The 27005-nt window shown below is 50.0% G+C and overlaps 2 protein-coding genes across 3 annotated transcripts in view; one reads left to right on the forward strand and one right to left on the reverse strand.

Annotated features, from left to right (window-relative positions):
• The first annotated feature begins 12933 nt into the window (after positions 1–12933).
• INAFM2 (InaF motif containing 2) lies at positions 12934–13892 on the forward strand. Its single transcript, XM_075095267.1, has one exon. It carries the CDS (start codon positions 12934–12936, stop codon positions 13384–13386), a length of 453 nt encoding a protein of 150 aa, XP_074951368.1. The 3' UTR covers positions 13387–13892.
• A 28-nt stretch (positions 13893–13920) lies between these two features.
• Positions 13921–27005, reverse strand: part of CCDC9B (coiled-coil domain containing 9B) — a 58931-nt gene continuing 45846 nt past the window's right edge. For both annotated transcript variants that reach the window (XM_075095266.1, XM_075095265.1), the window contains one exon: positions 13921–22053. The gene's annotated coding sequence lies outside the window, so the exon portion shown is untranslated. The remainder of the gene's footprint in view (positions 22054–27005) is intronic.

Consider the following 27005-nt stretch of genomic DNA (forward strand, 5'->3'; position numbering starts at 1 on the left):
TCCTTAAATTTCTCTTTGACAAAGTGCAGGCATTGCCAGCCGACACTCAAACTGTTTCAGCAGATGTGGTTACAGAACAGCTCGGGCTCTGGCTACAAGCAGACTGCCCCCTTTATGCGATGGGCCAAATATCACATAAAACGAACCTATTCTCTGCTCTGTACAGATTCCACTCCTGGGGCTGCTCGCTGCACCGTCCAGTCTTTAACTTTTTTCCTGTCTCTTCTGGGTTTTTCCGAACATCAACCTGAAAAGTGAGACAGAGCAGCAGAGCAGATGGAAATTCCACAGCAGATGAAATAAAACATTCACAAGAGTCCCTAGGAACTGCAATACTCTCCAGATTCTCTTGGGTCTATCACAGATACTGTGGGAACACAGAATGGGAGCGGCGTATAAGGTGGGGATTATACTGATGAAGCTGCAGGGAAACGACAGAGAGCAGAACAGAAGGTTAATGGCAAACAGGGCAAAATTCAGTCCCTGCTCCTGACCTTGGGACAAAGGAAGCACGTGTGGGCAGCAGAAGAGGAAAAAAGCTCTGCCGGCAGATGCACCCTGGCTAACCAGGCTTGGGAAAAGGACTGACTTGGGCAAGGTTAACTTCAGTCAAAAAGGCAGAGCCCTGCAACTAATTAGAAGTGGAAATAACTGTGCTACACTTGCTATTACAGGAATCCCAGCCACACAGTGGGATTTCATCCTTCTCTCCTACAGAAGTCACGGTGTGGCACTTGCCGTTGCTCAAGAGGGACAAGATTCTGTCGGAAGCAGGGCAGATTCTCGAGAAGGGTGGACAAAAACTCCTGCTGCACCAGGTGAGCGGGTTTGTGGCTTCTTTCCCACCCCTGACTTATCCAGTTTGATAAGGCCAGCACTTTAAAGCAGACTGGACAGCCAGGGGAAGGCTGACTGAAGGAATCCTAAGGGCATTCTTGAATGCTAGTGGCACGAGGCAGGAGAGATTAAGCGGACCTGTAGCAAGCGCTCTGGCTGTAAAATACCCCAAAACCAAAGATGGCAGCAATTATCAGAGCAATGCCTGCTGTAGAAACAGAACCCTGAACAAACCTAGCATCTTTTGGACATTTCTTTCAAGAGTTTATCTGCCTGACAAACTGAAAATAAGAGAGCTTCTACATTTCCAGCTACCATCGAGTTTTCCACATTTACTGACACATTTTGCAAGGCACTGTACTTTCCGAGAACTGGCTATCCAAGCTAAGGCTGTTAGCTCTGTTTAATTAGGGCAGCACACTGAGGTGGCTTACCCATAGCTGTGGTTGCTCAGAGTCAGGGCTGAGACTGGGAATCCACCACCTCCGCTCTCATAACTGAGCCACACTCACGGTCTTTATCTTCCTTTGTGTGTGTGTTGAAGTTACACATGCTTCCCAGGCAGGCAGCCAGCTGACAGAGCACTGGGGTACTCCAGGCCCAGCCAAGACAGCATCAGCAGGACCCCCTGCTCAGAGGACGCTGTTACTCCCAAGCAGCAAAGCAGCGGATGACAGCGTCTGCCCAGATCTCAGACTGAGCTAGAGGCGCTCAGGGACACTGAGCATAAATGCCAGGGAAATGCCAGGCACTGCTGGGCAGGTTTTATTCTCTGTCATCTTTTGTAAGCAGCTTAGGAGCAGGCCTTGAGGTATGTGTAGAGAAAAGCCATGGGAGCACTGGAGGCTGCAGTGAGGAGTGAGAGTTTCCTCTGCCCTCACCCGATCCCTTCTGCAAGGCCAGAGCTGTTTCAGGGCTGCTTAACTTTAACCTAGGGAGCAACTGTGGAAAGGATATAGAGCATTGCTCTTGCTCACAAGTGCTGCAGTCCTGCCATCCTCTACACCACAGAAAGCACTGAAGGCAGGCCTTGGAGGTCACAGCTGTGAAGAAGAGAAAGGTGGGATGAGCTTTGCCACCTGGTACTGCCAAGAGCAGAGGGACTGCAGGTGAGATCAGACAGTCACAGCTGCTGGTTCCAGCAGCCCACCTGGTATTTACCACAGTTACCATAGCTTTGTGAACCATGGCTGCTTCCTGCCAGAACCAGAGCCTCACAGAAAGGCTGCTTCTGACCTGCATTCTCTCAGACCTGGATATTCAACAGCTTTCTCTCATCGACAACCCCCAAGTAAGCAAGAATCCTGCCATAGCTTTACTTGCTTGTCACTCAAGGTCAGCTTTCCTTAAGGGATAAAATAATAAATTCAGGAAAAAACCAACACGGAGAGCAGCGACCAAGCTAGCAGCTGCCCTGTGAGGCTGCATGGCACTGCGCATCAACTGCCAAGATCCCCGCTTGCATAAAAATGGTCACAGAAGCTGAAGCTCACTTCCTTTTGCATAACCCAGCCTCCTTATCTTTCATTTCACACTCCTTGCTCTGTGTGGGAGCTTCTGTCCCTTGCATGAAGGACGGCTGATGGAACAGCGATAGAATAAAGCAACAGCCCTGCCCTCTGCTGAAAGCTCTGGTATCGGAGCAGGCAGAAGCAGCAGCACTTTGAGCAGTATTTATTCCAACTGCCCTGTATTTTCTTCCTCCTGCAGGCCCATCACCCAGAATACACTGATCCTACATGCCCCTCTGTTCAGGGCCCTGTGCCTCCTTTGCTTTCTTCCCTTACCTTCCCCGCTGTGCATCCCACCACCCACTACAGCAGTTCTGATTCGCAAAAATTTTCCTTTTTTTTTTTTTTTTTCTTTCTCTGGAGGCTCTCCCTTATCTCCCTGTCCTACCTTTTCAGCAGGCTCCACCACCTCCCACCAAGGGCACGCAGAAGCAAGGTAGCCAGCATTACCCCCCAGAGATTTTACAAGATAGGATTTGCAGACAGGGATTTAAGCCATGCTGTCTGTTAAACCACCTTGACTGGATGGCTCCCGAGTTGTAGCAAATTATTTTGTAGCCTCAGCCCCAGCCTATTCCTAGCACACACAAAATCTGTAAGAAATCTTCCAGCATTCCATTATAATTACACTTTGCAATGTATAATACTGTCCTCTAGTGAACAGTCATGATATTGCACACACCTTTAGCACTGCCTTCGAACACCAGTAATACATTCACAGCTAAGCAAAACAGAGTTCATCCTGCTGCTCCTTTTTCTATTCTGCCCTCTGAGCCCCAGCAATCCTGAAAGGATTAACGAGTAGGACCACCAAGTCCAATATTTTCTCACCACCCTTGGAGAGAACTGCTGCACATGTGTGCCAGGGCACGTTTTGTGTCCCACTCTGAGCCCAAACCACAAAGGCCAGGGATTCACCACAGCTCTCAGCTGACAGCATGACTCTTCAACTTGATCTGCAGAAGTCAGAGGGCAGCGGACTATGGCACAGAAAGGCAAGCGGCCACAGATGCCACAATACCATAAAAGCAGTGAGGTCTTGCGTAAAAAAACCCAAACAAACCCAAAATCCAAAAATACAGTGTGACAAACCACCAAGACATCGTTAGGTGCGTAATTCACCGTTCATTAGGCAGGAATACGCAGCAGGAGTATGTTGTGCTTGCAGCACTCTGATGGCTTTCTGCATATTTCCAGACCGCACAGCTGAGCGATGCGAGCAGGCTCACACACTATCTAAACATCCTATACATTACTGCAGTACAAAAGTAGCCGCTACACAGGGATGACTGAACCACGCAATTCCTAACTGGGAGCAAAAGGATGAAACTTTCCACAACAGGTCATTAACAGAAGAGGAAGGAAGATGGAGAGCAGCAGCACATCAGACAGAATGTGCCCGTCTCGTGTCACCCCACAGTCACGGGGCAGCAAGAACAGGAAAGCGAGTTCTACCAGATCTGGAGGTGAATCCACTTAACTGCCCCACTTCATTTACCTACAGTATAAAGTACTGACCTGGAAATCACGATACTGGGGGGAAAAGCCCCATTTTGCTCTCGACCTCATTGACTCTTTCTTCCTACTCGACCAGCCCAACTTGCTTCAACTGCAAGCTGCCTCTTTCTGTGGATGTATTTGCTGCCTGCCACAGCACCTTCCCAATCCTGGCTGACACCTTAGTATTGCTGTAATACTTCTGCCACCCTCATATCCTCCTTGCTTCTGCCTCTCAGCCAGTCCATTAGCCCTACAACACAGACTTTACCCACTCTACTTCCCTTGGTTCGGCATAATTTTCCACTTGTGAGAAGGTCAGATCCCAGAGCACATACTCCAAGTGCAGTCTCCTATGGGAGGGACCCAAGCAGCAAACCCAGGCCCCCAGTAGCTGCGTCTGCCCACGTGAGTCAAGTCCAGAGGAACACAGTCCCCTCAGGCAGGTCCCAGAGAACAAGACATTATTTCAGCTGCAGCTCAGGGGGCTCTGAAGATCAAGGCAAAACCTAACAGCTTTAGGAATGGGGAAAATCACATATTTAAGGTCACCATGCTCATTCTCAGTTGAGACAAACTATTGTTCCTGAAGCATCAGTCTTCACGGCGAAAAAATGAATGAAGAGCGAGGTCTCTGATACACAACAGCTTCTCAAAGCATTCAGGGTGTAGGAAGACACAAGACCCACTGGAAAGAGGCACGCTTCCTGCCCCATCCAGACAAGAGCACAACCAAGAACCTGGGCACAGACTTGGGTATGGAGCATGCTTTGACTCTTCCCCTTCAGAGAGCTCTAAGGCAGGCTCTTAACATAGGATTTCCAGGGTAAGGTAGCATGTTAGTGCAGTCTGCAGGGCAGGATTGAATCCACGCTTCCCTGACAGCAGGCACGTTGCACATGTGGGTCCAGAAAGGTGAGAGCTTTTCGGCTGAGAAGCAAAGGGTAACAGCTTGGTTCCAGCATGAAGCCAAGGCAGGTGATGTGGCCTTCAGCCCACGGCTGGCTTCTGGCCACCACAAACATACCACTTCTCTGCATAGATTTAAACATCTATGTTGATATACATAAGCCTCAATGCACTGACTTGGAATGGCAAAGCATCCCAATGAATCGCATTCAAGAGATGGAGGCTCCCATTCCAGACTACCCCCTGGCACAGCACTATTCAGAGTCAGGGGTGAAAGAACAATTTAAAAAAAGGCTATAAGCCTCCTTTGCACTGCCCCTACCGGCTGGTTAAAGCAGTCTCAGACTGCTACATAGGATCCACTCTGCCCACCCAGCTAACAGAGCTGAATAGTTTTCAGGTATGGTCTTCCCTGGCCCTTCCATAAACCTCAGTTATCCATGTGCTAGACCAAAAATCTACTTTAGTAATGCCCAGCCTCAACCCCCCCAGTATTGCCCTCTGATACACACAACCGGCTCAGATGTCAGGTTTGATGCCATTCTGCAGCTTGTGACCCCAGTAAAGAAGCCACAGCTGGTCCTTGGGCTTTCACAACCTCCAGAGCATTTTTCAGCTGACAGCGATGCATACACCATGGTCCGCAGGAAACTGAGGAATACTGCTACATAACCAAAACCATTGGACACCTCTGCCAGGACTGTGTACGTCCAGAAGAGCGGATGGTTATCAAACTACTGGATCTGGAAGAAATATTGTATTACAAGCCATTGGCCAGTCTGCTCAGGACAAGATTTATCTGAAGACAACACAACATTAATAAGGAATCCCACTTAAGCTCATAGCCAACAAATCTTCCCCCTTCTCACAGGTGTACAACTTAGCACAACTGAATTTTCTGCTGACCTTGCCCATGCTTTCTGCTCCTAGAAGCACAGAACAGCCTCTCTCCTAGGACTTTACAGCTCCATTTCCAGTCGCCACCTGGACCGGGGTGGCAGAAGTATGAAAGCAGTAAGATGTGACAAGTAAGAATCAGCCCCAGCAGAACTGGGAGAGGTTTCAGGCTGCTATTTTAATTCAGCTAAATAACCCTCCCTTGCACACGGTTATCAACATAAGTCGAGCACATTTTCCTTATTCAGCTACCAAAGCCAAGCATGCAGAAATTGAGAAAGTAAAAAAGTAACAGTGCCTTTGATTTTTTTCTGCAAGGAAAAACCTGAGAGATCAGGGAGCATTATCACATTCAAAGCTACATTATTTTAACTATGGTAAAAAACCATGTTGACCTCATATATAAAAGAATCTATTTTGATTTTTAAAGCAGTTAAAACTTCACATTGCCTTAGCGTAACTCAGCAAGGACACAACTTAAGCTAAGCCAAGCTAACTTTGAAGACTGGACAAGTTGTTTGGTCTAACCAAGAGCTTGGCTGCATTAAGAGCTGTCCCCAAAGATGGCTGGAGCAACCATGCACAAATGAACTACCAAAAAAGCACTCTTCTCCATCCTGGGGTTAAAAAAAACAACCAAAAGCTATCCCTGATTGAAACAGCAGTAACCCAGGCTAAACCAGGATCACTTTAACTTCAGGGCTGCATCATGAAACTGTGTATAAGGCTCTCCAAGAGAATCCTGTTCCAGTGCTTGCAGGGAAAATCACAAGTTGGTACAACTCTGAATAAAGCATTGTCATTCTGCAAACATTACAGGTTGTATTTTCAGACAAGCTGTGTCAGTGCTCTCACACACACACACGTGAGCAAATACACCCTCTCTGTGCACCAGGGACAAGTACAACTCACACATATTCATTCTCCACACAAAGGTGGGTGAGTTCAGCTTCTTCAGACCATGAAAACCAGGGGCAAAGATGCACAGTCAGATTAGGTGGCCATTAATCATCACTGTCCTACTGGTTGAAAAGCGGTGGTTATTTTCGAAATACAGCCCTCAGAATCGCGTTTGGCTGTTAAGCGTGCGTGGGTGTGCGTACACGCACATTTCCTCCTTGCAAAACGAACAACGAAGCGCTGATTTTTTTACTCTAGATTGCCACAGAGAGAATGTGTTTAGAGTCACAAGCACAGGTTCACACCCAAAGAGAAACACTTATTTTTTTAAAAAAAACAACATTCACCCTCTGGAAGTCCTGCAGTTAGTGAAACAAGGGCGACTTTCCTCTCCACAAGCTGATGTGTGAAGCCTACAGCTCAGAGCACTGGAAACCCCTGAGACTAGAGCTTCACACATCCCAGCAAATGGCAAGGTTTCTTACTTCAGTGAATGCCCAGGGTGCTGTCAATCCACCCTTGTCAGCCTTACCTCAGTTTCAGAAACGCGCCATGGAAACAGCAGGCCAAAACCAATTCACGTTATCTGGGAGAACTCCCTGCATCCAGAAAGCCAACTGAGACCCGTCTCCACTCAATGGTACACTGAACCTCAAATTACACCAACTAAAAGCAGAGCTTCCAAAACGCTGCGAACGCCTCTGCTGTAGAACCAGCCGAGCGGCTTTCCCCACTCCAGAGTCTGAACCATCCCCTACATACAGAAGTTCCTAAACATCAAAACAATAAATCCCTTTCAGACATGCTTTTCACTCTATCAAGAGTTCTCTCACCACAAAAACATTCACTGTCCAAGGCTCTCCTGCAAGCAGGACTTACTCTTTATACTGTGTGGCTGGTTCACAGGATAATAACACGCCTCAAAATGGGCCTCACCAAGTTGACGATAGGAGGTTGAAGCTGCTGATGCATCACTACCCTGAGCTACCAGCTTTCTGCCCAAGGCCCCAGCCCTGAGCAAAACCAGACCTCCTGCTGTTCAGCTCAGCTCAGCATCACTTCCCTGCCTTCCCCACCCACCCCACAACCTATGCAGATCGCTTTCCGGGTCAGCAGGTTGTCAAACTTCACTTACCACAGCTAAGTCAGAAGCTGAAGGAACTAAAAGAACATCCCCCACCTCCCCTCATCCGTTACTGGGCTAACAAGAGATGGCACCTTCCCCTGTAAGACTGAGGAGATTTCAAAGTGGAAGAGGAAAATGCCAGAGAAGAACAGAATCCGATTCCCTGCAGGCTCCAAATGGGAGACTGGAACAGCAACATGAAAAAAAGGCATATTTCCTTTAGAACAGCAGCCAGCAGAGCATGAAAGATTGTCCCCTGTCAAGAGGGGAGACGCGCTCCGTGACAGAAGACTCGAGCCTAGCAAAGTATTTGCTCAAGGACTTCAGCCAAGAGCGATGAATTTAAACATACCTATTCTGTCTTTTAAACATTAGGAGGCAAGACCTCATCCATCTCTCCCCTCCCCAGCAAACAAGTGAGACCAAGGAGACAGTATAAAATTTAAAAAGCAACATACAGCCAATAAAAAGTCACAGTTCTTTACAAAGTCTATAATCTGCCTGTAGAAGTCACACTGCCGGAGGCAGACACCATGAACAAAAACCAGGGGCAGAGTTCAGGCAAGAGAGTATATAACATCACGGTAGGAATTATGATTTTGGAGTGACAAAAGCTAACCTAAGTGGAGTAATCAAGCCGCACACCTCAGCAAGCTGATCATTTTTACAGCGCCACATAAGACTGCCTCCTAACGATGGGGCATGGGAAGGAATGGCAGAGCAGCTTCTTTTGCTGAATCAGAAGCGCAGGAGCAATGGGGCTGCGGGAACCCTTCCAGCCCACCCCTTGTCCCAAGGCAGAACCAGCTGTGACATTCACCAGCTCTGACAGACATTAGCTCAGAGAGCTTCAGGAGGCCTCCGTTAACAGCAGAGGCTCAACCGCCTCCCAGGCGATCCAACCCGGTGTTTCACTACTCTTAGAAGCAAGGTCTGTACAGAGGTAGTATCTTAGGCCAATAACCTTCCCTTAATTAAGTCTTCCCTGTCCTGAAGCACTAGATTCTATCCACTGACTCTGAACATGAGAGATCAATAATACAAGTTTATTTAGCTACATCCTTCAGGGGGCCTGGGAGAGCAAACAAACCTCCCATCGCAACAGGTAGGAGCAGAAGAATTCAAGCAGCGCTGTTCAGTCGCGTAGGTGGAACACCGGATCTTCACCAACCCCTCTCAGCACTTTGGTTTTCAACTCAACACAGCTGTTAAGGCAGTAAGTAGCAGGCTCTTAAGTGAGTTTCCTAATGGACCCTCAGACAAGAGGAGTAAAAAATTAGAGAAGCTTTTAAACAATAGGACCCCAAAAAGCACGGTGTTCAGGCTGTCATGGGAGAAAGACTAGATGTTCAAGGGCTGTACAGCTCTCCTTTGTGGGCAGGGCGCCCCACGTGCCCTTGGCTCCATTTGTCTCGAGTGAGCGATCTCTTGTGTTCTTTAGGACAAAATCTGAGAAAATAGTAATTTGCAAGCTTTGCCTAGTGCCTGACACATTCACTGACTTTACGAGACCTCCGAGCCCTCTCTCCACACCACAGGAGCCTGCTCAACACACAGCTTGGTATTTCCGCCAACGCCCAGAGGACAAAAAGAAGATATCATTATTGCAGCTCTGGCTTCCCGGCTCTCATGTGCCTGTATGGGTGGTTGTTAGCAAGGGACTAAGTTTAGGCACAGAAGGCATACACCTTCTGGCAGCTGCCTGCACTGGAGCAAAAGGACCTGGAGAGAAACTCACACCCATTTATTTGTTCACAGTCAAAAGAAGAGCTTACACCTGACTTTGGCAAAAGACCTGGTATTTAATGAAGGCAAGTCTTGTCTTACTCAAAGCTGAGACAGCAGAGGGCCTGACAGAGAGGAGTGCCTTAAGAACACTGAGTTTCTTTAGTAATGTGGTAGAACTGTTGCCTTCTATGAAGGCTAAGCCTTCATAGGTACACCGCAGCCTGAATAAGCAATGACTAAGTGCAATGGGGAGATGAGGATGCTAGGCTGAAGGCAGGATGTCTCTAGAATGACATGGCTTTAAGACAACTACAGAGCTGTAGCCCTGAGGAGTGAAGGGGAGGGGAACAAGGGAGCTGGGAAGGCAGGAGGGAGGGTAGCTCATGTTCAGTTATCTATTGCCACATTTTCTAGCTTGCTCCTAGAATCTACATTCAAACGATACGAGGTGTAGTAGGATCTCAACCACACCACACTCACTACCTTTACTAGGACTGCTTCTACGACTCCACTGCATGCCCCTCACCAATCCAGCCTGCCAAGTGCCCACTGATGGGAAAGGAGCGCTATTCGATTCATGAACAGGGTCTTGGTGAGCAGAGGGAGAAAAGCAGCACCAGTGAAAGAGCAGTAATCATTTGCTCAGAGATTAGAAAGGATTGGTTTCCTTCCCAGGAGACGGGAAACTAATCTGGGGGACACAGGACTAAGACACACAGCTCTAACTGCTTTTTATTACACTGATACCTTCCACCTCACTGTTACCATCTGTGCCCATTTCCTGTGTCAGCCTGCTGACTCTTAAATAACCCTTCACCAAACACAACATAATACACATTTGAATACCTGGCAACACTAGGGCTCTTGGTTTTGTCTACCAACTCCTGGACACTACCACAGGATTGAGTTTAAGCACTAAAGGAGGGTATAGCATCTCCAAGGACGGACTTAAAAGGCAGGAAGACAACATGGACTGGACAAGCATCAGGCAGAAACTGCCTGTATGTGTCATCCTCTCCCCCAAATCACAGACAGCATAAGGTTTGGAATTAACAGATTCCTGCACAGATTGTTTGAGGAAGAGCCGTGAGCAGACACTGGCAGCCCAGCGAGGCTCTGCCTCTGCCCATCTTTGCAGCAGTCAACAGCAGGAGGACGAAGGCCAGTGAGAACGGGAGTACAGACCAGCAGCTGGGAGGATGGATTAAGAAATAAGCTGAAGATCTAAGAAATTACACTAGGTCCAAACTAGGACCAAAAAAGGTCCGAACTCAATCTTAAAATACTCTGTAGCACAGAAAGCGAAAAGTCTCCGACCTCAAAATAAACAGCTCAGTGATGTACGTAAAGCAGAGGTAAGATGTGCTGAAGCCACAATCAAGTTACAGATTTCTTCTCTTTTAAACACAAAGAGAAGATGGAGCAGCAGACAGCTGCTGACTGAAATACAAGAAGGAGGGGAAGGAGGGGTTGAAGCAAGCTGGTTATCAAGAGAAAACCAACTGAAAAATTAGTAGAAAATCCATTTTGTAGGGATTGCTATAAATCCACAGGTACCATCTAAATTAAGTACTTGCAAGGGGATTTTTGTATAGAACAACAGAGAAGATGCATCTGTGGCTCAGGAAAGCTTTGCCAGCAGGATGCCATCAGCTCATGCTATTCAGGTGTATGGAATTTGACTTCAACAAGGAAAATGCAGCCAGGTGTAATCAATCAGGGCAAGAGCAATCCCAGGCCCACATACAAGTCACACAACACCTGCTAACAAATGCTTCCTAGACATACTGGGTTTACAGCAACATTTCATGAAAATTAAACATTTCGGGATGATACAGCATGTGCCCTTGGCTGTAGTTCAGGATCACAGAATCATTTGGGTTGGAAAGGATCTTTAAAAATCACATAGTCCCATCCCTTTGCCATGGGCAATAAGCCCCCTCTGCCCCGAACAGGCAGCGAAGCCACCAGTACCCTTGCCAGCTCTGGCAAGGCAGCTGTGACGGGATCCACTCACTCCTGCAGCTCCACCGCATACAGGATCTGTATTACTACAGGTGAGATGCCAAAGGCCAAGGACTTCCAGAGGCAGCTGGCAGCACGGCATTGCACCCTTTAGCCCTCCCATCAGGCAAAAGCAAGGTCTGGATACAGAACATCCTGCATATGCATAGCTGCTCTCTCCCCCAAAAAATTTAGTCCCTGAAATCCCTTTACCCTTGTAAGAACAATCGGCCAGAGCTTTTAGTCAACACAAGCCACCTTTTGACAAGAATTACAGTTATTTTGAAGTCACTCCATTCTAATCCCCAACATATTTTCTGCCCCAGCAGCCTTCCTCAGAGCTGCAAGTTCCATCATTCTTCCTGCGAAAAACTCAGAGGTGTTCCCTTTCTCTCCCAGCTCTCCACATTCTTCCTGCTATTGAGAGTAAAAATAAAACCCTCCTGTTAACTCAGAACTCAGTCACTCACTTCCTCTGATGCCTTTCTGGCTGACAGTCATTTCTCCAGCTCCTGTTAGCCCCTTTGAGAGCCGCAGGTCCTTGTAAGCAAGGGGTTTTCTGCTGCAACACACCTGCCTGGCCTGAGATTTAAGGGAGGAGAAAATGATTGCAAAAGGAGCAACTAAATCATTCCCAAAAGTAAACACCTTTCACTGTAAAGGAAAAAAAGATAAAGGCTAATCCATACACTAGAAGAGTGGCTCAGCTGTCTTCAGACTAAGCCAATACGACGCTTTTGCAGGGAGTAAGGTCAATCACATCCTAGCAGCAACAGCCCAGCTTTAGCTTATCCCTGCGGGTTTGGGATCAGCCCAGTTTACGGGGAACAAACGCAGCCCCCCTCCAAAGGCTGCTGCGGCGCCAGGGCCCCCTCACGCTCCGCAGAGCTGCGGCAGCGCCGCGTACCTGGCGGGGGGCGCCGGGGGGGGGAGCTGAGGGGGCATTCCCGGCCGCCTCCTCCTCCTCCTCCCGCACCAGGCCCCTGCCAGGAGCCTTCCTCGCCCTCACCTCTCCTTGCACCGCTCCCTGCGTTAAGACGAGCCTTAATTTCCGCCCGGCTCAGGCGGCCCAGCCCCCGCCGGGCGGCAGCGGGTACCCCCTGCCCAGAGCCCACCCGCGGCGGGCAGCACAGGGGCCCTGGCAGAGCGGACGGACAGACGGACAGACCCGCCAGGGTACGACACACCGCCACCCTCTCCTCGCACGCCCGAAGGGCCGCCAAGCGCACGCGCCCCCTCACCCGCGGCCACGCGCGCGCAGCGACCCCACCCCGCGCTCTGCCGAACGTCGCCCCTTTAAAGCCAGCCCCCGCCGCCCCCCCCGCCCCGTCCCGGGCGGTGCTGCCCCCTCAAGCCCCGCCCCTCGCCCCCGCCCCGGGCCGCGCTCCTCCGGCGGCTCCGCCGGCCGCGGGCAGCGCCGGCATGTCCTGAGGCGGCGGCGGCGGCGGCGCGGAGCCGGGCCGGGCCGGGCCGGGCCCCACCACGGAGGGCTCGGTGGAGCAGCGGGCCAAGGGCCGGGCCCCCATGAAGGAGAAGGAGGCGGGGGCGGAGCGGGGCAAACCCGCCACTTACACCGGGGACAAGAAGGCGCGCATGGCGGCCAAGACCAACAAGAAGTGGGTGCGCCTGGCCACCGTGCTGGCCTACGTGCTCTCCGTCTCGCTGGCCGCCATCGTCCTCGCCGTCTACTACAGCCTCATCTGGCAGCCGGTGCGCGGCGGCGGCGGCGGCTCCGGCCCCGCTCCCGGCCCCGCCGCCGCCGCCTCCCCGCAGCCCCGCGTCGCGCCGCCGGGCCCCGCCGCCAGCCGCACGCCCACCCGGCGGCCCGCCGCGCCCACGCAGGAGGCTCCGCCAGCGCCGCCGCGGGCGGGCCCCGGCCCCGGCCCCGCCGACACGGACCCTCCGGACGCTTCGCCGCCGCCGCCCGGGGCCGAGGCGGGGGCCGCGGCGCTGCGCCGGGTGCGGGGCGGCCCCTGAGGCGGCCGGCGGCGGCCACCACCCCCCCCTCCGCGCCGGGGCGGGCTGCGGGGCTCCGTGCGGGGCCGAGGCTGGAGGCGAGCCCCGAAGAGCTCCGGCTGCGGACTGAGACCCGGCCCGGGGGTCGGCGGGGGAAGGACGGACTTGTACTTGGTAGAACTGCCGTATCTTCATTTTCCACCCCCACCCCGTTTTTTTCCTCAAAAGGGAATTTTGTGGCTTCGGTTTTGGTTCTTTTTTTTTCCCTTCACCAGGGCTAGCTTCTCCTTCTGAACCTGCATTGAACTCCTGCGGTATTTATGCCAGTCTGTTACCTATAAAAGGATATCGGTGTCCAAAATCCCTCACTATTTACAGGATCAGCTGGGAACAATACGAATTTAGAGGCTGTAATCCATTGTTCGAGTAAAACCAGTTTTGTTTAACAATGAGCATAAACTTATTTAAAACCATGTGAAAGGTAAATTGACTTGTTTACTATATTAAAATATTTTCCCAGTATGAAAGTCTCTGTAATACGGTATGTTCTCTTTTGCGGTGGGAGGAGGATTTGGGTGGAATGTCAAACTGGAAGAGCTCTCTGGGTAGCAAAAAATGGTCTGCCCACAGTAATGGGCAACTGTGGCATATAACGTTGTTGATTCGCTTGTCGTTGGTCTCCTTAGGTGAGGCTGGAGAATCCTCCATCCGTGCCTAACTCCCGCTAACGGTGGCGGCTAAGCATTGGTGGCGAACGAAGGTTTGATCTTTCCTGACAGAAGCAGGTGGAGCTGTGGCGGTGGGCGCCGAGGGGCAGCTGCTGCGGCGTGTGGTGCGGCGTGCCGCCAGGCGCTTCGTGGCTTGCACACCCGTGCTCTCGCCCGCGTGGGATGGCCGAGCCTAGAGACCGTCACGGCACCTCCCTGGCACCCCGGAGCCGGTGCCGTCGGGAGGTAGGTCTGTGCCAGCCAGCTCATGGTGTGCGCTGGGCAGGCTTCCTTCCCGGCTCCATGTTTTCCTGCCCTGTAGTCCTCAGAAATGTTCTGTGTGGCCCCGTTCCTTGATGAGCCGTGCAAAAACAGTGCAAAAACGTGGCATTTAATGACTGTAGGATGTGGGCTTTCAACTAGGAAACTAAGACCTGTGTCATTCTGAGCAGCTGCTGTTCAGATTGATGGTTGCGGTTGAATGCCTTAACTGTGAGGCTGCCAGGTTATTCCGCGTCCCTGTGAAATGATCCCTGGAGTTCAGATTTCCTCTGCTGAGGGGTAAAAATGTGCTCTGATGTGGTGTACGTATTTCAGTTGCGCAAATCATGGAGGTATTGTAAAATACGGCGCTTGATTGTTTTAAAGTTGGGGGGGGCAAATAGCTGCTTCATCCCTAAATCAGTACGCTTTGGACTGGTGCTGTTGTGTTAAGCCTGTGTCAGCTGGGCGTTTGCTTCACAGCATCTTTTAAAGGTAGAAACCAGGAGCAGAGGGCTTCCAGACAGAAAGCAGGCAAAAGGAGGGAGCAATCTTCCGCCCTCCTTCTCCATTTTCTGCAGAGCATGCAGGCAAGTCTGTATGTTGTTAACGTGCTCAAGAAGAAAGCTGGTGAGAAGGAAAAAAGATCGCGCTTAGTCGTTTTAGCCCAAAGGGTGCAGGCGATCGTTGCCACCTTTCTGCAGGGCAGGCAGGAGCGCTGGGGAAGGGGCTTGAAGCCCAAAGCCGTGCTGTAGCAGGCAGCTGCTCTGCCACCCCGTTACCTCCTGAGCCGCTTCTAAACTCCCTCTGTACCCGCGGCAGTGTCAGGACCGATGGTGTCCTGGCAGCAGCACCGGCTCGTAGCTTTGGCCAGAGGGTTGGCCGGGTTCGGCCCCGTGGGTGTCCGCTCTGTAGCAGTGGGTGACCGTGTTTCCTTGGCGGTTCTGCCTGCAGCATGTTGATACCTGTTCGTGGGGCGGTATCTCTGGGTCCCGGTGGCGACGGTGCTGTTCGCTCTCCTTGGCACACAGCTCTGGTTGTAGGGGAACGGCTTTCTGCAGCTCTCTAGGGGGGAGGAATAAGTAAAAGAGAAACCAGGCTCATTGTCTGGTGCCAGCTGAATTTAGTCTGTTTCTTGGCTCTGGTACTAAATGCAGAACCAGTTGGGAAGCATCCCTGGGAGGGAGCTGGTGTTTAACATCTAAAACCTCTGAAGATAAATAAAAGCTGGCTGGAATTACACTGACGCTGGGACTTCTCTGGTCCTGGCCTGCAGCTCAGAACTGGTGAATCTATAGTGGCTTTGACCAGAGCATCCATATACACACAGAGTCCTGGCATTTTTCACTTTAAATACGATTGCTCTCAGAAGACTAATAGAGCATGGCTGCGTGGAAGAGGAAGTGAATTGAATTAAATTGTCTGCGTGGCCCTCTTCCAACCCGCCATGTAACTGCGGAGAGATGCCTTGTATTCGGGAGCAGGAACAACTTAAAGCTCTTCACCTGGCCTGTTGTTTTGGTGGCAAAGGACCTCTGGGACAGTCAAGAGTGTTCGGGTCCACTTTATCAAAGGGAATAGACCCGTTGCTGATGGTTGCCTCCCTTTCTGGTGCTAAAAATAGTTGATGAGCGAGTACGGAGATGGTTGTGGCTGTCTTCATTCCTGTATGACAGTGCAGGCTTGGCGAGTTCCCAGGCTGTGTTTTTGCATCTTCTTTTCTGCTCACAAACGTAGATTTAAGTGAAACGCTTCTGGTTTTGTACCTGTTAAGACTGGCTTTGGAGCATCCTGTTACTTCACTATTGTTGTACTAAGCCTGTAAGGGAGGGGAAGCTTTGGCTGTAAAGATGCAGAAGGATCACAGACTGCTGACCTAAGGGCTTTGTGATTTGAGCAGCTGTGTTTTCCAAAGCCCCTTTGGACCTAGATCCTTCAGCTAAAATCTCTACGTCCTTCCCCTAGCCAGGAATTGTGGTCCTCTGGAGGGAAATACGTTCCCCTTGAGATACGGCTGCCAGCCTGCCGTGAGCTGGTCTCTGTGCCTGTTGCTCTATTTGGCGGCAGACTGTCCAAGAAATCAGTGACTAAGTGCACTTTGCAAATAATTCTAGTAACAAAAATGGCACGTCTGGGCTTGTTTCTAGGTGATAAGCTAACTTTTAAAAATGCGGGGTACTAGGGATTTCTTGGGAAGTAGGTTGGCTGCAACAGTTAACAGCTGGATTGTCACCTTGGGCTGTGAATTTCTGCATTATGTTGCCATCTTTGTACCTGGACAGTCTTCTGCATCGGAACAGAATTATTTTAGTGCCCTAAAACGGTGCGGTCAGCGGTCTCAGGTAAACCTGCGGTTTAAAAGGCAGGCTGTCTCGTTATCTGTTGTATTACTTCAGCTCCAATTCAGTCTTTCCCTTCATTGCTCCTCAAAAAAAAAAATCAGTTCACTTGGTGTAACTGTATCAGGTGAGATAAGGCTCAGACTTTTGTGTTGCTTCCCAGATAGAAATCGCTGTTACCGCGTGATTTGTAAAGTTGTTTCCTTGGAATTGCTGGTGAGGGTTATTGCCTTTGCACAGATGCTGTCCTGCCTGCCGCTCGCAAACAGAACTGCTGCGTTTCCAGCGTGTGCAGGTCGGTGTGAAAGGGAGCTGTCCGCCAGTCAGTTTGGGCGAAGAAGGTGATCAAACATAAGGGAAACGTTGGGACTCAGGCCCTTTGCTTTAGTCAGATAAGGAAGTTAACAAGACTCTCAGACCTTCGAGCTGTGGGATGCTCCTGTAAAAGCACGGTGGCTGTAAGAATATGCTTGGAATAGTGGTGTCTCTGCTTCTGGTTCTTCAGTTTTCCATTGATTAAACATGCTAATAATTCTGTAAAGCCAACTTTCCCGCGAGCTTTGAGTTTCTGTATCGTTTAGGGCCTGAGTTCCAGATTTTTGTCCTCCAAGAGCCTTTAACTAATGGTGGCACAGAGGACAGAAGTCGTGGTACGTTTGTGCTTCAGGTGCAACTCCGTTCTGAAACGCCGTGACAGAATGCGTTGTTGCTCAGTGTCAAGGGATGGTAAATACCGTGGGAACTTTGATTTTCCTGTTCTTAATCACAGTAATCACTTCAGAGGATGGAGAGAAGACCAGGTCATGGTCTGCTTTTCCTTTCTGACAGAGAAGAGTCTCATGAGGGAGGAATCAGACTTCTTGTGAGGAAATTTCTGCTAATACAGCCATGTCCAACTCACACATGACAATGGTGACCCTCCAGCACCGTGTAACGCTGCCTCTGCTTAGATCCTTACAGAAGGATTTGAACCGCAAGCTCTGTCAAACAGAAGCGCTCCCTAAAAGGAGTAATAAGTGAAGAATTATTAATGATGTCCAGTCAAAGGGGTGTTTTCTCAAACCTCCTCGATTCCTTCCTTGCACGTAGATGCCTTTGGGCTTACACCTATTTATTGACGTGTACTACTTGCCCTCTGCCTGTACACACTGGTCATGTCCCGTTGAGCTCAATTTGTTCAAGGAGAGTGCATCGATAGAACTCGCGTGCAGAGGGACCAGAAGGAAGGGAAATAGCTAGAAAAAAAATTACTGGAGCATGTAATATGCTCCAGCAGCTGGCTCACGTTTTCATCTACTAAAAGCTACCTTCTCCCCATGCACGTTCTCTCCTCTCGTGCTCTTGGTTGATGTAATGCATGCCATCTTATTCCCAGCTTCCTGGGACCGGGCTGTATCTTTGACAAGGAAGGTGATGTTATTTTTACTCCAGATCTTGACTTAATTTGTGAGTGTAGCTGAAAAGCCGTCTTGTGGTGCAGTGTTGATGACAAAACCAGTGGCTGCTCCTGGGCATTGGGGATCTCCGCCAGAAAAGGCAGAACTAATCTCAGCGGGCCGCTCTGGAAGGGGTTTTGCGCGGCTGTGTGTGTGTTGCTGACAGCTGGCTGTGAGGCCGGGAGCGGCTGAAGTGTGCGGGGAGCAGAGTGGTGTAAGAAACAGCCGTAGCTGAGCTGGAGCATGAAGCTGAGGAGGTGAAGCTTGACTTCTGGCTGTTCTGCCCGTGTTCGGAGGCAGTTCTGGGAGAGGCTCGTATCCGCTCAGCTCTTTTGTCACTGCACTAAGCTGGTGTGACCAGGAAAGGGCTGCGGACTTCCCAGGGCACCCGCTTCGCCTGCCGGGAGCTGCGGAGTCTGTGAGCCCGTGAACCGGCCGAGCTGTTGCACAACCTTTCCAAGGGAAGGCAGCAGGCAGTGCGTTGAACTTCACAGCAGCGCTCTACCCTGCTCCTGCTCTGTGACTCTGATTGACTTAAAAAGCTTTCCACGTAACTTAAAAAGCACCAACTACTGTGTTACACACTTCAAATAAACAAGAATTCTGACTAAATGCCAGTTTAGCTTCAGGCTCCTGTGCCATTTGCAACCAAGTTTTCTGGAGGGGATCTGGTGTGGAAAATCAGTGAACGTTCCTGTTATTGCTGCTTCTGGACTGTGTACGGGGCTGTACTTCTGGGTAGTCTGTGCGGGATGCTTCCGCTGTAGGCACTAGACTTGCTGAGGTAGGAGCGGGGAGCTGGAACTCCTGCTGAGATTTTATGTTGTTGCCTCCTGCAGGAATTGGTTCGGTACAGCTTTGGAAAGCAAAGTGTCTCCAACTTTATCCAGATGTATTTCTGTCCTCGGCTTGAGGTTTTTTAAATTGATCTCTTTATACAGGAGTTGATTGACCAGTCTGAAATCAGTTTTGATATGGATTTTAGCTACAGAGTTGCTGCGTTGAAATGGATGGTAAATTTTGCCAACTAGAAGGTGTCTAGCAGCAAGCTGTCGCTTTCTTTTAAAGAAAAAGAGGTTTTCTGCCTCAGAGTCGCTGCTGCTTTCCTGTTGTCTGGAAGAGCTAGAATAACATCCACAAAATCCCTGAGCTACCAGCCACTGTGGGAGGGAACAGGTACCTGTATAGACGGACGACTTTGCACTCTGCAAGCTGCCATCACGTTTGCTTGCAAGAAGAGCGCTGTGGCCATGAGAAGGCTTTGATGCCTCTATGAAAAGCAGACTTTGTGTTACGATGCAGGCTGTCATCACTGCAGTGAGCTTTTTGGGCCGGTTAGCCGAGCTAGCCCAAGAGTTAAGTGCTTTCCTAAGGGGTAAGCAGTCTGAATTAGAGCCAAGTCTCTGTCTAAAAAGCAGAGATTCTTGATTCAACTCAGAAAACTCTACATGTGGGACTGAGAAGCACTAAGAAACTGGAGCTTTTTCCTCATTACAACTTTTATTTCATATAAATAATCCCTCCACAGCAGATTTTTCAGCTTTTCAGTCTTTTCTCTCACTGTAAAGAAGAAACAGCTAGCCACAGTTTTCTGAAAAATTGCAATCCAGGCACCAACCAAAGTCCATTCGAGCAAAGTGTTAATGAGCAGGAAAAAAAATTACACTTGGAACAGGCACTATCTGTACAGTCCCATCCCCGGAGCTTGGTACAGACTCAGTCCTTCCTAGGCATCGTTAAATGCAAAGTTACTTGGATTTGCAGGAGAAAAAGAAGGGGGAAACAGGGGGGAAAGCATCAGCTTTCCTTTCAAAAAGGAGTCTAGGGAGGTAAGATACAGCAACAATTGCGGCTGGGCTTTTTTGTCTCTACAACTAGGTGCTGGACCGGGGCAATGTAAAGTTTCCGTCTGCCTGGCAGCGTGCCTGACTGCTGCTGGGGCGCACCAGCCTCGGGGTCGGAGACTCAGTTTTGCGTGGACTGTGAGGCAAGCCAGTTCCCGGTACATGCTGGTAATGACTCTGGACCGAGTCTGACTGGACCAAGAGTGAGGTCAGTGACCTGATATAAAAATAAAATAAAAATTTAAAAAATAAACAACTGTAAGCAAGTTTTTGAGCCAGTCAGATAAGGAAAATCAGCCTTTAACAGTGATGGAGAATCTCCAGGACCTGGAGCAGTTTTACAATCTGGCTTTTATCTATCTGTTATTTTATCTGTTGGATAAGTCCAAATAAACCCAGTCTGGGCTTTGGTGGGGTGAAGATGTTTTTACTAATAAAACATGACAGCTGCACGCTCTGTTTCTGGCTAATGCCTGGCCTGAAGCCAATAAACTCTCCTGAATTTGGCACGAAGAAGAAATTCCCAGGCTAGTCCTTCATGAGATAGGTACTGTGGATCTAAGTTAACGTGGAAACCCAAAATATTTACCTGTGCAAATATTAGTTTATTAAAACAGCGTACAGTATTTCAGTCCACACGTGCCTGCCTTATCACCAAGGCAGCCTGCCATTCTGGTTAGCGAATGCATCTTGCAATGAAATCCAGTAAATCTCCACGCACACGTGTCTGCGCGGACATTTACTCCTGTATTGAGCTTTAGAGCAGCACTTTAAAATGAGGGTGAAAGCCTCTCTGCTCTGTCATTCAGAAGTCAGAAATTATGTTGTGTTTCCCTTGTGCCTGCTTTCTGCCTTCTTAATTGGTAGCTGCATTTCAGCTAGGTCCTAGTTTGCTGTGAATCTCAGCTGCACGGCAATCCAAGCAGCTGGCGTTCTCGCTCATTTATGCTTGTAAATGCTCATCCAGATCCTCGATTTGAAAGGTATCTTTTAAGGCCAGGTCAAAACGCCTGCATGGCAGCTCCCAGGGGAACTGCTGCCCTCTTATTCAAGCACAAGGCTGTGAAAGGCACAACCGGGAAGGTGAAAGCATTTGACAGGAAGCCTTAGACCCTCAGCTCCAATTTGGCCTGGGTTCTGCCGCAGACTCCTTCGTGCAGCGTGGTGGAGAAGGAAGGTTATTGGGTTTGTGCTGTCCTCCTTGCCCTGCGTGGCACGTGGAGCTGCAAGCACCTCCAGTTACTGTAGCCTTCCCGGCCTGCAGTGTTTTGCTGAGCTGCATGCATACCTGCTTCAGCCTAGCAGCCACCTTCCTTAGAAAAAAAGCAGTCTCTCCTGACGTGCTGGTTGAGCCTCTGCTGCTTGTGCCCTACTACATCGAACAGGAGGAAAGCAAGCTTTTAAAGGACGAGGTGCTGTGGTTGATGTGTGCTTGTCAAAAGCGCCTGCGCCCCACAGCGTAACTCAAGAATGCACCGTCCCCTTTGTGCCCCGAGACCCACGCAGCTACCGCACGCCCCTGCCAACACTTCAACCGCATACAAACCTCTAGCACGAGAGCTGCTCTGAACACTACTTTTTCATCCACCTACTGAACTACAACGTAACGCCTCTCACCCTGTCTCCTAACGCTCTGTCAGCCGCCTGCTCCCTGCCCAACAGCAGGGGAGAGCTCGCACAGCCGCTGCTGACCTCCCGGCACCTGCGGTTCCCTGCCAGCCCCTGCGGGAGGAAACGGGTGGGGAGCCCAGAAACCTAAATCTTAACTTTAAACAGAATTAGTTATTAAATAAAATAAAGTGCATCCAGTAGACATTTCATTGGCTTGCCACACAGCTGCAATATAGGCAAAACAAATACAAAAGAAAAGTGACGGTGTTTGTCTGTAGGTCGGGGCCTTCCCTGTCCTTTGGCGTACGGACAGGAAAGGGTGATGCCGAAAGTGTGAGCAGGGAGTGGGGGGTGGTGGCGGGGGACCCCACGTGTCGTGAATGGGTGCTGAAGGGCACAGGGCGGGTGCTGAAAGCTGATTTCATGGAAGGTCAAAGAGCGAGGACAAGCTTGCGCTCCTCTTCTCATCCACCACCTTCAGCACGTTATCCTGTGAAACAAGAGCAGAGACAGCAGAGGGATTATCAGTCTTCAGGGAACCGCTGTGCAGTAAATTAAAAACGTCTGCTGAGGTTCAGCCTGACCTTCCTGCACGGCTGGGGCCGCTTCGGGGGTACCACAGGAGCATAACCCAGATACCTGCTGCCAAATCTGGTGGGAGCGGGGAGGGGCTGCGCGGCCCAGGGGATGAACTGAATGTACGAGTCTGGATGAGACGTCCCCAGTCTTCCTCTGGGTTAGGTGAGACTGCTTTACTCTCTCCTCTAGTCTCAAGAACAATAATCTTGCCATGTTTTTGTGTGTGCTCGTACAGCACCTGGAGCAATAAGAGGAGGGGCTGATTTTGGGCAGGACCTTGTATTCCTGTCTTGTGAAGCTTGGCCTGGGGGTGCAGCTCCTGTGTTTGCCGAGGGCCGAAGGGTGTATCAGCTTTTCTCTAGGGGACTCCCTAACCCGTGAGTGGAGCCTACTGTCCTGTAGCCGCCTTCAGACCTAGATACCTTGATTTTAATTGGGAAAGGCAGACTTTTTTTTCTGCGGTTGCCAGATGCTTGGGCGCTGCTCAGAATCGCTGAGCTGGGATTTTCCTGCATCCATGTTTAAATCCACAGATCTGCCTTTCGCTGATGCAGATTTCAGCACTGAAAGCTCTCAAGCAAGGGCAGTGGGGGGATATGAAAAGAAAAATAGATGAAATACCACGAAGGCAGGAGAGGCAATAGCAAGCCTGGCTTGCACAAAGAGGAAACCTCTAAAGGAATCATTTAAGGACACAGCCACTTATATCTAATAAGGACCTGCACTGAAATCGCACCCGAGGTACTGAAATAATCGATGCTATGTACAGCTGAGAGGAGATTCTGACGCTGTTGCTGGAGTAATTTTTCATTGTCCGTGTGTGTGCAAGGGACGGGGTTGGCCGTATCCTGCCGCCGAGGGGGTGCTCAGTGCTGCAGCAGCACACTTCTGGGATTCAGCGCTATTGGGCAGGGCCGGGAAGCAGATTTTCCAAGTTGTGCTTGCTGGTCCAAATATTGTAAAATAATCTGTTTTACAAGTCTGAACTGACTCCAGAGCTAGCTCTGTGTTTTGTTAATCTATTTTGTTATTAATGGTTGCAAAAGTCTCTTTGACAGCCCTGTGCTATTAGTGACAGCAGACAAATCTCTTTCCTGTTTTGAAATATTACCCTCAGTACGGACACCTTCCTGTGCACGAGCCAAGACACTGGTGGGCTTTAAAGTCATTAGTTCTCTTAGTAATTAGACATAGTGATTAGCATCTCTCTCATTTCATCCTCTTTTCCGTGCATCGGTCAAGGGCTGGTCGGAGATTTAGCAGGCTCTGCGCTGGCGTGACTGCCGAGTCGGGGCTCAGGAGCGCGCCGCTGCGTGTGCTGCCTTTGACTCCGCCATCAGAGCAAGGGGATGCAGCGCCAGATTTCCCTCCGTGTGTCACTGACACACGAGAGGATTAACGCGGATCGCTGGCGGTCCCTCTCAAAGGCCCCGTCTGCCTCGCATGTCCCAGCCTGACAGAGCCTGGCTGGACGTGGGACGTCACTGGTATGACTTTCGCAGCCAAGCCAACAACAGTCCAGTGTAGGGACCTACCGGTTAAAGCTCATGCCATGGGGCGGATGTGCGTGAAGTCCCTGAAGAGTGCAGCTGAGTGTAGCTGCTGAAGTCTGGCAATTTGGCCCCTCTGCCTTCAGCTAAGATTGGCCCTGTGCATCCTCAGCTTGGGTTGGAAGACATCATTTTGTTGGGTCTCTCCTGGGGCAGGTCCAGAGTTCCCAGAGACAGCTTTGTTCTTAGTGGACCACTCAGACAGACTCGTGAAATACCACAGGCAAACTCAGGCGTGCCTTGTGCGGACCATCTGCTAGGCATCATTATATCAGATTTTCTGACTTAGCTTTTTCTAAATAGATATATATATCTCAGCTGTCCCAACATACACTGTAAGGCCAGAAAAAAGACCAGTTAAGACCATGAGACATCTACCTAGCACAGGCCATTGGACATCCCTGAATTAATTCCCATTTGAATTAGAACTAAGAAATCCTAATCCTGTCCAGATTTGCCACTGGTAGAAAAATTATCACTGGAACCCTTGATGAGCTTAAATATGTAAAGATAGTCTGTGGTGGAGATTCCTGCTGGAGTGGTTTAAGATACGCTCTGCAGTCTATCTGTTCCTTCTCAACAGCGGCGCTGGCAGAAAGGCAGATGTGCCTGTGCCCCTTGCAGGGCAGACCACAAGGTGGTACATTTATCCGCTTTTCCTCCGGGCTTTACTGTAAGAGGGTTAACGCAGGTGGCTGAGGTATGGGCACGTGCTCCCCTCTGCCAGCTCTGCAGTTACAGCAACTGCAGGCTGCAAAGGCTGCTCCGTTCTCCCTGCTTGGAGTGGCAATGGCTTGCCTGTCCGAGCCCTAAATTATGTTTAGACTTGTTAAGCTGCAATAAGTAGCCATAAGGAAGCACAGGTGGTCCGGTGACGAGCTCTGGTCTGTGACTCTCAATGCATTAACAGCTCCTAATAGTTCCTTCTCTCCTCAAGTCACCCTGGCAAACCGAGGAAGAGACAGAAGCTCTTGCAAAGTGCCACAGAGATTTAGGAAGAGCGAGCCTCCGTCTCCAGACAGGAGGTGTATGCCAATTCTTTTGGGTGTCAGTGAAAGCATCTGCTTTGACAGCGGTCACCGACTTTGCCATCAAAGTCATGCTGTTGCTGTCACAAGCGCCACGTTACCTAAGCCCTGCCAAAGCACGCTGGTCAGGCCGGCCTTGAAGGTGCCAAGAGTTCCTGCTCCAACCATGGCGTGCTGCCAAGTCACCTGCCCTCTGCCAGGTAGTAACCTTGTCCTCATTTTCTTGTATTTATTCACGGGCTCCTTCAATACATTGATTCTTGCACCAGCGTTGTTTTCTGGCTTGAATGTTTCTTCCCCTTCACCGGTGTTTACTGCCCCACGGTATTGATAGAGAGCACAACTCCGTCACTTTGTGCCTTCATTTTGCTAGACTAAACAACCATTCCCTGAACATCCCTGGAGTCCTTCCCTGTGTTTCTTCAGTCCAAGTACATTTCTCTCGAACCATTCTCACATAATCCCTGTGTTTTCCAATGTTAACAGTATTTTCCCATGCTGTGCCACGGCTAAGGCTTTCCGTCGCTTCAGAAGTATGAAGATAACTGCATCGAGTCCTGTACTGAGCCGTACCGCTCCCTAATTCCGCACGAGGACTAAGCCCTCCGCTTCGGTGGTATGCGGTGCTGAGATGTGCTCTGGCACTCTGAAACGCCCGTAGCACGATGGTGGGCTCCGGAAGGCGGTGTGGGCTGCAGGAAGGACCGGCGCGGCCGACGCTGTTCAAGTCAAGCCCTTGAGACCTCAGCCTGCCAACCCTAGGCCAGCTTCCAAGACATAACAGCAGCTGGTATATTCTTGTCTCTTGAACCCTGAGGGAACTGGTATGTTCTTCGGTAGCTCCGTAACTGCACTGAGGAGTGTTGGTTTCTGCTTGCACTGCTTCCTGCACCAACCTTTAGCACTGGTTTGCATCAGAAAGCTGACCTCTTGTGACCTCCTCGGTCCTGCAGCACACAGGCCCTGCCTGCCCCACTCCTGTTTACGTCAGCCAGAGCTGCGAGGTCAGATCCCCGGAGCTGCTCTGGAAGTCTACCCCCAGCTGCATTTTCTCTAAAGATGTTAAGATTAATTTTCTCAGGAGAATTCAGGGAAAAGCTTCTGTGGTTTTTGTGTATCGTTTACTTCTCCGGGACTCATTGGACATTCTCCAGGGATTCCAGTCCTGCACTTTGGGTAAATATTTATTCCTTGTTATTTGAAGCAAAGGATGAAAGCCCCACCACACTCTCTGCACAGCATCTCCAACTGGTTTGAAGGTGATGGAGATTTTTTAGTGCCATAAATAGACATTAGCAGTGGAAGCTGTGAAACCCACATGGTGGCTGCTTGCTGCAAGGAGCTGCTGCTCTGCAGAAATCGATGAGCAGCATCTGCAGTGGGGAGCAAAATCTGCGCACTAATGTGTGTGGGACGTGGGCCCCGCAAAGCCCAGGAGCAGGGCAGGTGGGGAGCATGTTGTTATCACTGGTTACTGATGCCTGCTGCTGCTACAGGTATCTGCCGTGCTTTGGGATGCTGAGATCCGTGACCAGAGGGCACAGCCCTGGCATCAGGTGAAGTGACCTGGTACAGGATTTTCTACTTGATGGAAATTCCACAATATAAACTTTTCAATGGAAGGATGTTTTTACATTCCTTTTGGGGTTGACAGGTTGTAGTTTGCAAAATCATATATCTGTTTCAACGCTGATTTTCCAAAAATTGTACCATATCAAAACGGAATCATCAGTATTTAAAAACATAACATTAAAATTTTCTGCTTTGAAGAGGGTTAACGAGGGCTCCAGTTTGGGTTTTATGAAATACGGACCGTTGAAGCAGACATATTTCTGGTAGATGCATGGCACTTGTCAAATCGGTATTTTTCACAGGAAGGAAAAAAAAACTCACTGGGAAGTTACCTGCTACCTCCTGGCAGGAAATTATGGGCCAGCCTCGATAATCCATGATGGTGCATCCCTCCAGCTGCTTCTCCTTACGGTCATATCTTGTCTGGGTGCCAGTTACAATAATCATCCTCCTTTTTTGCTGCAAACTTTCTGTCCTCCAAGGCAGTAGTCATTCAGACTCAGTATGATTTGTGTTTTCAGCACAGACTCCTCTCATGCTTTCTGCCAGGCACTTCAGGACATTCCCTGGTATAACGCCTGCGGCTTACATGGACACAGAACACAGCCGAGGTTTCCAGCTGGCCTGGACTTACCAGGGCAGAGCTGCTCGGTTCCTCCTGGAGGCTTGCATAGCAACACCCCATTTACCTTGCCACATGAAGTCCTTCATCT

This window comes from Phalacrocorax aristotelis, chromosome 5 (assembly GCF_949628215.1).
Source record: "Phalacrocorax aristotelis chromosome 5, bGulAri2.1, whole genome shotgun sequence".
Classification (NCBI taxonomy): domain Eukaryota; kingdom Metazoa; phylum Chordata; class Aves; order Suliformes; family Phalacrocoracidae; genus Phalacrocorax; species Phalacrocorax aristotelis.